The 12,642-nt window shown below is 37.0% G+C and overlaps 2 protein-coding genes across 2 annotated transcripts; both read right to left on the bottom strand.

Annotated features, from left to right (window-relative positions):
- Positions 1 to 1,122: 1,122 nt before the first annotated feature.
- Positions 1,123 to 4,473, bottom strand: LOC102234523 (peroxiredoxin-4-like). The gene is made up of 7 exons (XM_005802924.3): positions 4,178 to 4,473; positions 2,651 to 2,768; positions 2,441 to 2,557; positions 2,174 to 2,296; positions 1,610 to 1,740; positions 1,452 to 1,486; positions 1,123 to 1,244 (listed from the first exon to the last, which is right to left on the bottom strand). The coding sequence occupies exons 1-7, from the start codon at positions 4,386 to 4,388 to the stop codon at positions 1,194 to 1,196; spliced, it is 786 nt and encodes a 261-aa protein (XP_005802981.1). The 5' UTR covers positions 4,389 to 4,473; the 3' UTR covers positions 1,123 to 1,193.
- A 1,425-nt stretch (positions 4,474 to 5,898) lies between these two features.
- Positions 5,899 to 12,577, bottom strand: LOC102234273 (pyruvate dehydrogenase E1 component subunit alpha, mitochondrial-like). The gene is made up of 11 exons (XM_005802923.2): positions 12,434 to 12,577; positions 11,295 to 11,363; positions 10,802 to 10,975; positions 10,509 to 10,635; positions 9,880 to 9,971; positions 9,614 to 9,706; positions 8,847 to 9,002; positions 7,735 to 7,806; positions 7,590 to 7,657; positions 7,024 to 7,132; positions 5,899 to 6,851 (listed from the first exon to the last, which is right to left on the bottom strand). Exons 1-11 carry the CDS (start codon positions 12,479 to 12,481, stop codon positions 6,687 to 6,689), a joined length of 1,173 nt encoding a protein of 390 aa, XP_005802980.1. The 5' UTR covers positions 12,482 to 12,577; the 3' UTR covers positions 5,899 to 6,686.
- Positions 12,578 to 12,642: the final 65 nt, after the last annotated feature.

Here is a 12,642-nt window from a genome sequence, read left to right as displayed (position 1 = left end):
GCTTATCTCTGTTCATCACCGTTTTTCACTTGAGTACTGATCAAAAGAGAAATATTAACCAGCCCTAACAATACATAAGTGCTATAGTGAGCACAGACACACCACCAGACAAACCACAAATCAGAGTGAAGATTTTTGCAAATATTTGTCTCTTACAATACTCAATGTGAGGGTTTTCTGAAGGTTGTAATGGGAATATGAACAATTTTCTCATAGGAAAGTTGCCCAGTAGAGTAAGTTTCTTTTATTGCTTGCAGACAGTTCAAGGTGCACTTGCATTACAAGGTTTGTAATTCATCTGCCAACATTGTTTTGTCCATAATTTATTCTACATTAACAGTTGTTTGGGTCCGAGCTGACGGAATGCTCCCACATTCTGATACTGTAGCTGTTTTATTGCAGGTTTTCTAATTTTCTGTTTTATGGCATTGTCTAACTTACCATTATTCCTAGTGCGAAATGTCATTGTTTGGGTAAAGGTCTTCTTCTTCAAAATGTGCAGAGTCTAAAGCTACATAGTATGCCATAAGAATATGTAAAAATATTTAAAATCTCAAAACTATATAGATATACATATATATAATAAATATTCTGATTATAAGATGCTACTTAGTGCAAGTAAGCATGTGGCTGTTGCTGGGAAATTTTATTTTGACAGGATTCATTGTCCAGGAAGAATTGTTTAACGGTTACCTAGGTGATGACTCTGTTACCGATGATAAAACCGAGTGAGGAGTTTTCCTCTTAAAAAGGAGGGGAAAAAATTCTCTCCCATCCCAGAAAACTTGTCTGATCAGCCTCACTTGAATACTTGATTAGCTGCTGAAAACAATAAGAGTGATGATGAAATATTAACTACCAGTTATCACCCGTTGACTAATAAATACACAGCCTGGAATTCATCATAATCTGTATGTGCCCCAACATAATTCTATATTTAGGACATTTTTTATTTTAGTACTAAACAAGCAGTGTTCATATTAATCATATGCCAGTATAGCATACCATTTCCTTCACTAGTGACTTATGATCATCCATTCAGCAACAAGTACCCCAGTTTAGGGGAAAACACAAATGCAACATGTAATCATGAAATCAAATAATGACATAAGGCACCAAAAATTAGGAAAAAAAAGATTTTATTTGAACTTGGTTGGAATTAAAAAGTTTGGGAGGGAAAGCAGAAAAGTTGTTCAGTTCAGTTTGTCAAAATATTTCAGCTTGCCTGAGGGGTCAGGAATGATCTGTGGAGGAAGATATAATTTAATTAATGATTTTTTTTTTTCAAATACACCAAGCATCTTTGATCATCAGTTTATGCCAAGAAAAGAAAAAGGTTTGAACTTCAGAAACATTCTCTTAAACTGATCAAAATCAGGTTTTCTATGATGCATTTTGTTTAGTAAGAATATTCAGGACAAAGAATCAGTCCAATTCCCAGTCACACTTACAGTGTCGCTGCCTGGCTTCCATCCTGCTGGACACACTGTAGGGAAAAAAAAATAAATAAAAAATGCTGAACAAACCCGGTGTCTGTTCAAAAACGGATTTCATTATAGCCAAAAGATAAATAATTTTTCCAAAAGTGAATGAAAAGCACTTTCAGTACCTTCTCCGTGTTTGTCTGTGTACTGGAAGGCCTGGACCAGCCGCAGAGTCTCATCCACTGATCTTCCCACGGGAAGATCATTCATGGTGATCTGCCTCAGGATGCCTTTGCCGTCAATGATAAAAAGACCTCTGACAAAAACATGGACATGTTGGATGAGGTTAGGGCTCACCATGTCAAATACCCACTTTAGTTCTGACTCAAGTCTCAAAATCTAGTCCCTATATCAAAAAAATTGAGAAAATAATAACAATAATAAAAAAAAGGTTCTGCAGCATAATAAAAAAAATATTCCTTGTATCATATGTTATGGTAATTATTGCAATAATTACGACAAATTATGAAAAGTATTTAAAAGTCAAATAAATAATTTTTATAAATAATAGCAAAGGTCTGATTTGGAAAAGTTCTCCAGAATAAATAAATAATTAACAAAAAAACAACACAAAGCATCAATTTCACATCCTGTTCCAATTTTTTCTTTTGATTGGACGGTTTCACTTCTCCAGCATTATAGAGCAGCATTATTTGAACCATGACGGTGATTTAAAATTTGAATTGCACCTCAGCGTGTGACCCTGGTCCTCCAAGTAGACTCCATAATCTTTTGAAATCTGGTGCGTGAGGTCAGACAGCAGAGGGATTTTCATTGGTCCGAGTCCACCCTGCTTCCTGGGGGTGTTGATCCTGTTCAGAACAGAAAAAGTGAGCAAAACATTTTAGACAAATCATTACTAAAGTTACGGAAGAGCTAGAGTAATCAATATGTAATTATGCTATTTATTGAGTGTGGTTTGCACTTTCTAAGTCTACTGGAAGTGGTTTCCTTACCAAGCTAAATGGGTGAACTGGGAATCCACCGAGCAGGCGACCACCTCAGTATTGATGGCCTGAAATTCATGCACGCGATCGCTGAAAGCAATGATCTCAGTGGGGCAGACGAATGTGCTGCAGTAGAAAAACCATGATGACATATTTTACATGTTTGCACTCCAGGAAAGACAATGTGATTTTACAATAATATATTCAAGACATACGTACAAGTCCAAAGGATAAAAAAAGAAAACAAGATATTTCCCCTTGTAGTCGGACAGCTTTAGCTCCTTGAATTCCCCATCAATGACAGCAGTTCCTTCCCAGTTGGGAGCAGGCTTTGAAACTGAAATAGAAAAAAAAATGCACAAAAAAATTATTTTCTTTGAAATGTTCTCCACTTGCATATTCCCATCCTGTATAGGAGACTTGTAAACAACTTCATTTTACAAGTCGTGGCAAATGGCTAAATTTTTAACACTAAACTACTGCAGTGGATTTGAACAATCAGTTTATTTTACTGGGTTTGATCCAATTACATATTCTTAAGAATTAGCTGTGTTTACTTCCAGAGACGCATCAGATTTTAGATGTCCTACACATTTTTTTTTTATCATATCAGTTTCCATGCTTTGAGACTCAGTTCCTCAAATTTTCCCAGTTTAGACCATTATGGATTGACAGATGATGGCAAATGGGTGGATGGAAAAAACAGATGAACAGATGTGTGGATATAAGTTATTCTTTTTCAAAGTGAGAGAGGGAATAGAGAATAATTAGCCATAACCAATTAACTTTTTTTCCACACTTACACTGACCTTGACAGTACTTCAAGCTCCATTCTTTTCTAAACATCATCATTTCCACAGTAGTGGAAATTATGGACTGACTCTAAGAACCAAAGACTGCCAAATTGAGTACTTATCTAAAAAATAATAAAAACAGGCTTTATGTGTTACATGACATCTAAACATAATTTGAGCTACAGTTTTAAGAACATATTTTCTACGTATACATAGAAATTTTGAACAGCATCTGATGTGGATATGGTTGTGGCACAGTAGTTTGTCTTATTTTATGTTGCATACTCTCCATCCAAGTCATCTTTGCAAGTTTTTTCCTTTATGTTTTTCTGTTGTCCTCAGTTTTGGAGAATATACTCTGTGCCTACCAATCAGACTGCCAGTACAGGTTTCCCATGTTTGATATCGGTCTCAAATTACTCACATTCAAAATGAGCAGTATGCCATCAGTAATTGCTAAAGCAAGAATAGAGGACACGGCTTGCATTAGGGTAAGCCATGGACAGTATGGCAGAGAAGCAAAGCAAACTAAGGATCGTAATCATTAAAAACTAGAACATACGCACTAGCTGCATGTTGCAAGATTTTATGGGTAAGTGTGTTGGTGTGCTGCTATTCTGGGTCATGTGTCAGGGGCGGAGAGAGACAAACTATCCAATCAATGTCATACACTGACGTGTCCTACAAAATTGAATCAAAAGCATGGAAATAAAATTGCGTTTCTGGCGTGAAATCTAAATGGAGTTTAAAACCCATGAGGAAACAAAGGGACATAAAGCAACACAATTAAACGCTCATCCGTAGGCTGCGTCAGTGCGCATCTGTTATCTTCTCACAGACACAGCAGTGGCTTCCCAACAAGGAACGCATCTAAAAACGCGCACTTTCAGCGTGCAAAACATCGGTTCAATAACCAGTGGGTTTAAAATCAGTCGGGCAGGAAGGAACTCACTCTTGGCTTTACTGAGATGCAGGGAATGGTCGGACACGGGCACACGGAAAGCCTCTCCAGGATAGACGTGTCCTCCAGCGTAGTTGTGACACTGGGAGTTCTTCAGGTGAGCGCCTTCCTCTGCAGAAGCGATTGTGTTGGCAAGGAGCAAGGCAGCGCAAAAGGCGCACAGCAGCTCCATTTTTGCACCGGTTCTGAAACCAGACTCCATTGTGTCGTCTCCCCGTGTGCACGTAGTTTCAGACTTTCAGCAGGAATGAAGCCTTCTTCCTTATCTTCTTCTTCGTCATTTGGAGATTTCCTGCCGCTGGCGTCCTCATTGCTGCATTACCGCCATCTTCTGGAGCTAATTAAGCTTTCAGATTAATTGTTAGTGGAAATACACGAAGCCACCAGATACATATCCTTGTAGAAGAATTTATTCTGTATGTACTGAATGGAGCATGGTTTTCAACATTTTTGCAACCTCATTACCTTTATACCCCTAAATAAAACTTTCATCAGAAAAACATTCTTAATTCAACCAATGAAGTGCTTTAAAAGCTTTCAAACCATTGAAGCACAAACTGAAGCTGCCAATGACGTTTATGGCTACAAACATCACTGGTCACACCACAGTAATGTTTGGAATCGACCCCTTCATGAAAAGTGTATAAGTGCTCATTTTAACTCTGGAGAAGCTACACAGATGAACAGCTCATGTGGATTATTCTGTTAACAGGACATTAGTCATGCACTTCACAAATCTAAGACCTTTGCAGAAAGATAGGCAAGAAAACTTAAGATTGCACTTCATACAAGCCATGTAGCAAATGAGATTAAAGGTAATTTTAAAGTACAAATTGCACAAAAAGAAAACAAGCTTAATGTTTTTTTTATTATTTTAGTATGGATCCAGTGTCCATATAGACTCTTCTTGAATTACTTGCTACTCCAAATGTAAGCTTTCCATAAGTAACTGAACAGCAGCCATTTTTTAATTCTAGTTATAATACATCCATACAAGACATTTTGATCTTATAAATAGGCTGCTAGTGTTTAAAAACAGCTGAAAGTTAAAAGTTGTATTTGCTGCCAACAGCTTGTGTAGACATGCAAGCATGTTCACAACAATGTACCATGTACAGTATGTTGTCAAATATGTTTGAAAATGGAAATTCTGATGCACCACCTTCTAATAATTACAGTTGCTACATCTGGTAAAATAACCATCTTTAGTGAATAACGTAATGTCATAAAATGCTGCAAGATCAGAAATACTTAACCAAGATTTAACAAGTCTTCAATTTGGAAAGATGAGTTTATATCAAGGCTGTAAGATTTATTACTACTATAAATACACATTCAGTGGAATTTTGACTCCCAGAATTTTGGATATATATGACATACTTTACATCCACAATCAGTTTCTCTCTAAAAATCACTGAGAAGCTACAACAAATGTAAATTCATATCTCTGATTATGGAGTAAACCAAAGACGACAAGCCACATTCAGCACATTTAGCTCTGTCAGGCACATGATTATCTGGGTCAGGCACATACAGATACAAAAAACCTCTGCACTTCTTATTTAATGTGGCATTTTTAATGGAAACATACTGGTTGAATCAAACCTTTTGAGGTATTTTTGTCATGAAAGGTCCGAAATGTCTGGGTACAAACTGCCTGAGGAAACACTATCATTTACAGTTAAGGAGAAAAGAGTTCAAAGACATGCAGCTGGGTTTGACACGAAGAGTGAGATTTATTGCACCTCAACAATGTCCAGAGCGTAACAACAAAAAGGTAAATATGGAATACACTATCCATACTCCCATGGGGGCAAACAGAATTTCAAGAGCTTAGCGCTCAAGAAAAAAACACGTTTAAATACAGAAGCTTAAGAAAAGCATCATAGGTACTTATTTGAAGTGCTAAATTCATAGATGGGAACTTCAAATAATTCATCGGGACTGGCAATTTAAAATATATTGCTCATATGGCTCACAGTCAAAATATCTTAAAAGTATAAATACATGTTTCAGTGAGAATGTGGCAACGATGTGAACCAAATGCACTTCAAATTACCCATCTCCCAACTGTTTTGTGTTTCACCATATTCATTTTAATTTTAATGTCAGAAACAGTCTAATCCAAGTATCAAGAATGAAAAAGTTGATTTGAAAAGGGTAAAAAAACAAACAAAAAAAAAACCCACTCACCATTAGTGAATAAGAGTGATAAATAAGTCCAGATGTTTTAGCTGTGTTTGAATGGAGACCCCATACAGATTAGAGAGGTGAAATAAGAAGAAACTTGAAAGTTGAACCAATTAATGTCAGTTTAACTCTGAGAACATGTTTGTTCTCATCGTTTAAAAGTGGCAAAAAAAATAATGGTTAAAGCTCTGGATATGATGCGCTATGTGAGTTCACATACTGCACTCAAATATGGTGCATCATGTGAAGTGTGTTCACATAACAGTATGGGGACTTGAGTTACAGTAGAACTGACGAAGCAACTCAGACTTTAGCTGAGAGACTTCAGTTTGGCCCACGGGTTGGTGCCGCGCACCTCAACCGGTGGATTGTTGGAGAAGATGTGGTTGCACAGCTCCTCTAGGGGGGGTTCGGGATCCGTGGTGGCAAACTGAGCTGCATCTTCGATTTCCTTCCTCACTTCCACATCGATCTCCTACAGATGTAACACAGACAAAACAAAAGCTTAGTGGCAACCAACACGTACAGAGCAGCTACTCGAGCAATGACAATCGTCTATGCAGCTACATGAAAAAAAACAATTCTGTAAAATTTTTTTAACAAATAAAATCTGATACAAACTTGTTCAACTTCAAAGTATTTGCTACCTTAAGCTCCTCCACGCTGGCCATGTTGTTGCTGAGAAGGCGGTCCTTCAACAGGGAGATGGGGTCACTCTTACTGCGGACCTCCTGGATCTCTTCACGTGTGCGGTAGCTAGAGGAGCAGAGATTGGTGCAGGGACGTTGCAGGGATTGACTACAGTAATCACATTTGTACACTCTATCCAAATGTAAGGATTTGAAAAGAAAACAGAACATGGTTTCCTGCAACATATAGCAGCTAATGAATCATATTTCGACCTGTTGTGCAAAATCTGTACTTCCTGTGTACCAATGTTGCAGGATCCAAATTAGAATTAGAACGATTTTATCTCTGATTTTCTATTATTCTACAGAGGTTAATCAGCAACAGCCAATAGCAGGATTAGTGCGTACTCAGTTTCTCCCCGGGTGTTGTTATTGAAAGGACACTACAGAGGGAAGGAAAGTATATGAAGACTACTGAAAACAAGCCAGAAGCAAGAAGGGCAGCAGCACAGAGAACATGACATTTAACATTTTCATATTAGTAGCAAGAAAAGCAAAACAGCTGAGGTGCTGTGATCAAGTACCTGACACCAGGGTCGCTCATACTGTGTCCATGGTAACGGTATGTCTGTAGTTCCATGAGTATTGGACCCTGATGAACAGTAGTAAATGTTTAGCATAAAAAAACAGCAGCAGTAATAACTTTTAAAGCATATTATTAAGGCTAACCTTCCCAGACCGGCAGTGATCAGCTGCAAATCTAGTTGCTTCCCGAACACACAGAATATCCATACCGTCAACCTTGGAGGCAAAAAGATCATTTTAATAAATCATTATAAGCTCTTCTGAAAGAATCTATGCTTGCAACAAATAGTCATTACAAGTTGGATAAGATTAGGCCTAAAATCCCAAATTGTAGACCAGTTTTTAACCACACTACTCACTTTATTCACTTTTAAGGTAGGTTATTCCAGACAACCTGTAGTAATAAAATCTCAATAGTGAATGAATAATTTGTACTGCTATCTTAGCAATGCTGAAAATTAAACTTACTAAGTTGACATTAAATCATAATTTCAGTTTTTACAATAACTGAGCAACTCAAATCAATTTTTTTATTTTAAAAAATTCCCAGTTGACATCTACACCGTTATTTTAATATTCACATATCAGTATTAACCCAAATATAAATATTTTTTTAAAAAGTGTGATATCAACTACAGTATATACCTTTTAAGCAAAATAGTATCAGCTATTCCTTTTACGGCTAAAGTTGTACAATTGATCTGCAGCTTTAGGCAACATTATCAGAATATTTACTGAATTTTGCAAAAGTCAGCAGGATCTCATCAAAAATCCTGCTACCAGAGTTGTGACCAACAACAGGAAATGCATCGTATTACTGCACTTGCTCCCTGTTTGTAAAAGAATATAATTCAAATTCTTATTGATGGTGTATGGGGCACTGAACATTATTGTTGTTGGCCAGGTATCAAACTCCTCAGATCAGATTCATGTCAGAAATAAAAACATTACTCTTTAAACATGTTTTTCCATAAGAGTTAATCATTTATCAGTTCATTCCAAATTTTCTAATTTAAAATTGGATTGTAACTTTATGTGATACTTAAATTTTTCACTATTGTTCAGAAAATGTACGCATCTTTACTTATTTATGGTGTTTTCCTGTAAAGCTCTTTGAAATACTCTGTATATAGGAGGGTACAGAAATACACTGGCCTTGCCTTTTAAACCTCCCCAAAAATAATATTATAGTGATCCATGCTCTGTTGAATTATGCTGGCAAAAAAAGATTTAAGTAGGTAAGTAAAAATCTGTACCCTGAGACCAGGAATAAACTCTCCCCTCTTGAAGTAGTCAGTGCTGGCTGCGGCTCGCTCCACTGATGTCCCCATGCCGTACCTGTTGTTCTCACAGATGAAGATAACAGGCAATTTCCAAAGAGCTGCCATGTTGTAGGTTTCAAAGATTTGACCCTGAAACACACACAAGAAAATATTTTTTATGTTACTTGCTCACTTAAGAAATTCAGAAAAAATATAGTCTGATTGATTTTCCATGACTAATTTTCAAATTAAATGTTTAAATGTTTCTCAGAAAACATTCAGAAAAACAATGTGAGGCTAGAGTCAGATATTTAGATCCACTTAATACATTTTAAAACAGGAATTTGCTGAATAACTTTGAATTTCCTGTGTTCTAAAAATTGTTAAGGGACAAAAGTACATATACACGTTCAAAAATATGCATAAAGGACAGTGATACTTGTTCAAAAGTACCTTCTAAAATTGTATCTTAAAACAATTTTTGCAGCCATCAACCAGTTTTTAATCTGCTTTTAAAAATCATTGACGTTATATTTTAAGCATTTGTTCCTCTCGAGAGAAGAAACAGACCAAAATTAAAAGACGTTTGTATTTTTGTAAACCTTTGACGGAAAATATATATACTATTGGTCACACAGCATTTTTTCATCCTGTAAAGCAGGTGATAAATGCTACGGTGAAAAAAAAAAAAGCTTTTGAGAGTAACTGCTTCAAATTCTTACAACTCAAGATGTAAAATGCCAGAGATTAGTGACTCATACCTGGTTGGCAGCACCATCACCATACAAACAGACACAAAGCTCATCTGTGCCCTTATATTTGCAGGCGAGCGCCACACCTGCACCCAGAGGAACCTGAAGAAACAGATACACCTAAGTTAAAGTTATCATTAACATGTAGAATAAAGATTTTTCTGATTTCTTTTTAGTTCTCTCCCAAAACTAGTAACAAATTACTCAGCGTGCGAGAAAATAAAAGGTTACCCATTGAGACATCACACACGTTGTCTAAGAGTTCAGCAACTTACCTGGGCACCGACAATTCCATTTCCTCCATAGAAATGTTTACAATACATATGCATAGAGCCTCCCTTGCCCTTTGCAATACCGCCTCTTCTGCCTGCATATAAAAAATAAACAGACATCAAGAACAAGGCAGGGAGTTGTTATCTATAGTTCAAGCATTTCACAATTAAACATGGGCAAACACAGGTGATCCTGTAACCTGGGCTGACCTGCTAGTGCCGCAGTATGACAACATGTATTTACAGTGCAGACATCAAAGCTGCAGATAATTACACCATTATCACCCCGCTTCACAGCACAGCAGACCACAGAAGCTCATCTCTTATGCAACCTAGGTTTTAGACTGTCACTAGTTTGACAAATGTATCCGGTCTGCTTTACAGAAAGTTAGATTTCTATCTTGTTGCAGCTTCTGCTTTCACTATAGTTGTGGGATTTATTTTCTCGTCAATATCAACGGATAGATCTGTCCTGTGTGATGTTCACACAAAAACTATTTAAATTGTCTTTATAAACATTTCCAACAGATGCTGAAATAAATAACTTTTACACTATAATCTAGTGTCGAGTGCTAAATCTATGCAGGAACTTAATCCATCTTGAGATGAATCAGTTGGCACTGCAGACTCACCAGTGAGTTCAGCCATGATCTCCTTGACGGTTCCTCCCCTTGTTAAAGTGTAGCCGTGTGCACGGTATGCTGTGATCAGGTGGTCTTTTAGATTAATTGATGCCTCGATACCAACAGCACAAGCTTCCTGCACATGGAAAGCAGACAAATTCACATATATAGACACATACCTTACCCTAACAATTTCTTACAGCTTCTAGTGAAAAGCATAAATTACTCCTGAATAATACAGTGAATCTGTGTATTTGCACTGTATGGACTGGTGCAAACAAGCTAAGAAGCGTTATATTCACCTGGCCATCATATAAATGACAGAACCCTCTGATGATCTTCTGCTTGTACAGCTGGTCGGCCTTCAGCTCCATCCGCCTCATAGTCTGCATGGTGCGGTAGTACTGCAGACCCTCGTCCCGCGTCATAACCACCTGAGTTGCAGGGGCCTCGTCCAGCTTGAAGACGTCACATTTCTTGAAATAAAAAACAAATAAGTGAGAAATCTAAATATGCATTGGACAATTTAATAGAGTGTATAACATAGTGCTTTTGTTGTCTGGTAACAAACAAACTTGGAAAAACTGGTGAACTGAGTGGAGTAGATCAACTTAACAGTACACAAAATTATCATCAACTAGCAATATTCTTGTTTTTCTATATGTTTATTAGGACTGTAATACATGTTCTGAAACAATTATAGGATAAATATTATTTTACTGTTGGAGAGGATCTCAACAGCCTAATCTCAATGACCAAAGCTTTGGGAACCAGGGGTTAGTTTCTGAAACATACCTTTACTTCAAACGTTGCCTGGGTTGTGAAGTCCGAATAGGTCCGTGCTGACACGACAGCTGCAGCTCCCTATCGTAGGGCCAGAGAACACAACAGGTTTAAAAATCAGCAAATGTTTCGTAACTTTCTCACATCACTCAAAATAAAATCAATTCCACTGTCAGTAACTGTCGGTGTTACTAAGAGATACCAGATATTCTTAAAAATTACGATTTAAAACGCCCTCCCCCTGAAATTGTACCTCATCAAAAATTAGATACATTTATGTTTAATTTTAAATGATTCCTTTTTTAAAATGAATAATGTTTGTAGAATCGATGTATTTGTTTAGTCAGAATAGTCTGTTTCAAACTATTTAAATACTGCATCGCAATAACAGGTGTGGCCTTTTTGGATTAACAATGGCTACAAGTAAATTAGTTGCATTAATTTCTACTCACTAATAAAAGACAGAAATGTTGCTTGTTGGACGTTCCAGAGTGATGTCTATTTTATTCCTTTTTTTCTAGAACAAAAGTTTTTGTAATTGTGGATCATAACTTTCAGCAGGTTTCAAGCTGATCTAAAGTTAAGTAAAAATGAAAAACAATAATGTATGCTAATAAAACGTTATAGATAATCCTATTCTCATTTAACACTTCTTTCAGTTCAGATTTTTGCCAAGATTTCTAATAAAGCCACTATTCTAGATGAACGTCAATCTATAAACAAACTAATTTTATTTTATTCTATTAAAATGCAAGTCTGAAAGTTCTTATAGTGCATACTAAAGCATAACTTCTTGATTTGTGAAACAGCTAAGCTACCTGTGAAGTTGTTGTGTTTTTTTTTCCGGTTTACAACAGACAGCAACAGAAACGGTAACGTTTGTGCTTGACTATACATTAAACACAAAGTCAAGGCACACAAAGCTAAATAATTGAGTCTATGTTGGTCAAAGCGCTGAGAAATACAATTATTGTGGATATGTTTGCAGGAGTTAGCTTCGTTAGCCAGACCTGCTACCAGCACCGGCCTCACAAGGTCAGAAAACAGCTGACAGATTATATAGGGTAAACACCGCGCGATTTCAATGGCAAGGCAGATTAGCCAGAGCCTAACTGGGACACAACATGGGTTTAAAAAATAGTTTAGCTTACATTTCTCTGAGCGCAGGCCCTCAGTACATTGGAGATATTGGTCAGCATCTTTCCCTCCACAGAGACTACACAGCTCAGTTCAACACGTACCCGTCCTTCTACCCAACTAAGGCCCTGTCCTTCCGGGGCCGCTTGCTCCGCCCACTCTTCTTCTTCTACTACTTTTTCTTTATACCTCAATACCGAGAACTAAGCGCTACCGCCACTAC

The sequence above is a fragment of the Xiphophorus maculatus genome, chromosome 11, assembly GCF_002775205.1.
Source record: "Xiphophorus maculatus strain JP 163 A chromosome 11, X_maculatus-5.0-male, whole genome shotgun sequence".
In the NCBI taxonomy this organism is placed as follows: domain Eukaryota; kingdom Metazoa; phylum Chordata; class Actinopteri; order Cyprinodontiformes; family Poeciliidae; genus Xiphophorus; species Xiphophorus maculatus.
The sequence above is the reverse complement of the archived record's forward strand: the minus strand, read 5'-3'. Positions and strand labels throughout refer to the sequence as shown.

Bases quoted from the DNA above. Each gene is read 5' to 3' on its own strand.
- LOC102234523 (XM_005802924.3), bottom strand. From the start codon at position 4,388: ATGGAGTCTGGTTTCAGAACCGGTGCAAAAATGGAGCTGCTGTGCGCC. The intron at 2,558-2,650 runs GTACGTATGTCT...TTTCTACTGCAG, and splicing joins TTTTTTTATCCTTTGGACTT to CACATTCGTCTGCCCCACTG. The intron at 1,487-1,609 runs GTACTGAAAGTG...TTTTCCCTACAG, and splicing joins CACAGACAAACACGGAGAAG to TGTGTCCAGCAGGATGGAAG.
- LOC102234273 (XM_005802923.2), bottom strand. From the start codon at position 12,481: ATGCTGACCAATATCTCCAATGTACTGAGGGCCTGCGCTCAGAGAAAT. The intron at 10,636-10,801 runs GTGAATATAACG...TTCCATGTGCAG, and splicing joins GTCATTTATATGATGGCCAG to GAAGCTTGTGCTGTTGGTAT. The intron at 9,972-10,508 runs GTGAGTCTGCAG...TTTTATATGCAG, and splicing joins GATCATGGCTGAACTCACTG to GCAGAAGAGGCGGTATTGCA.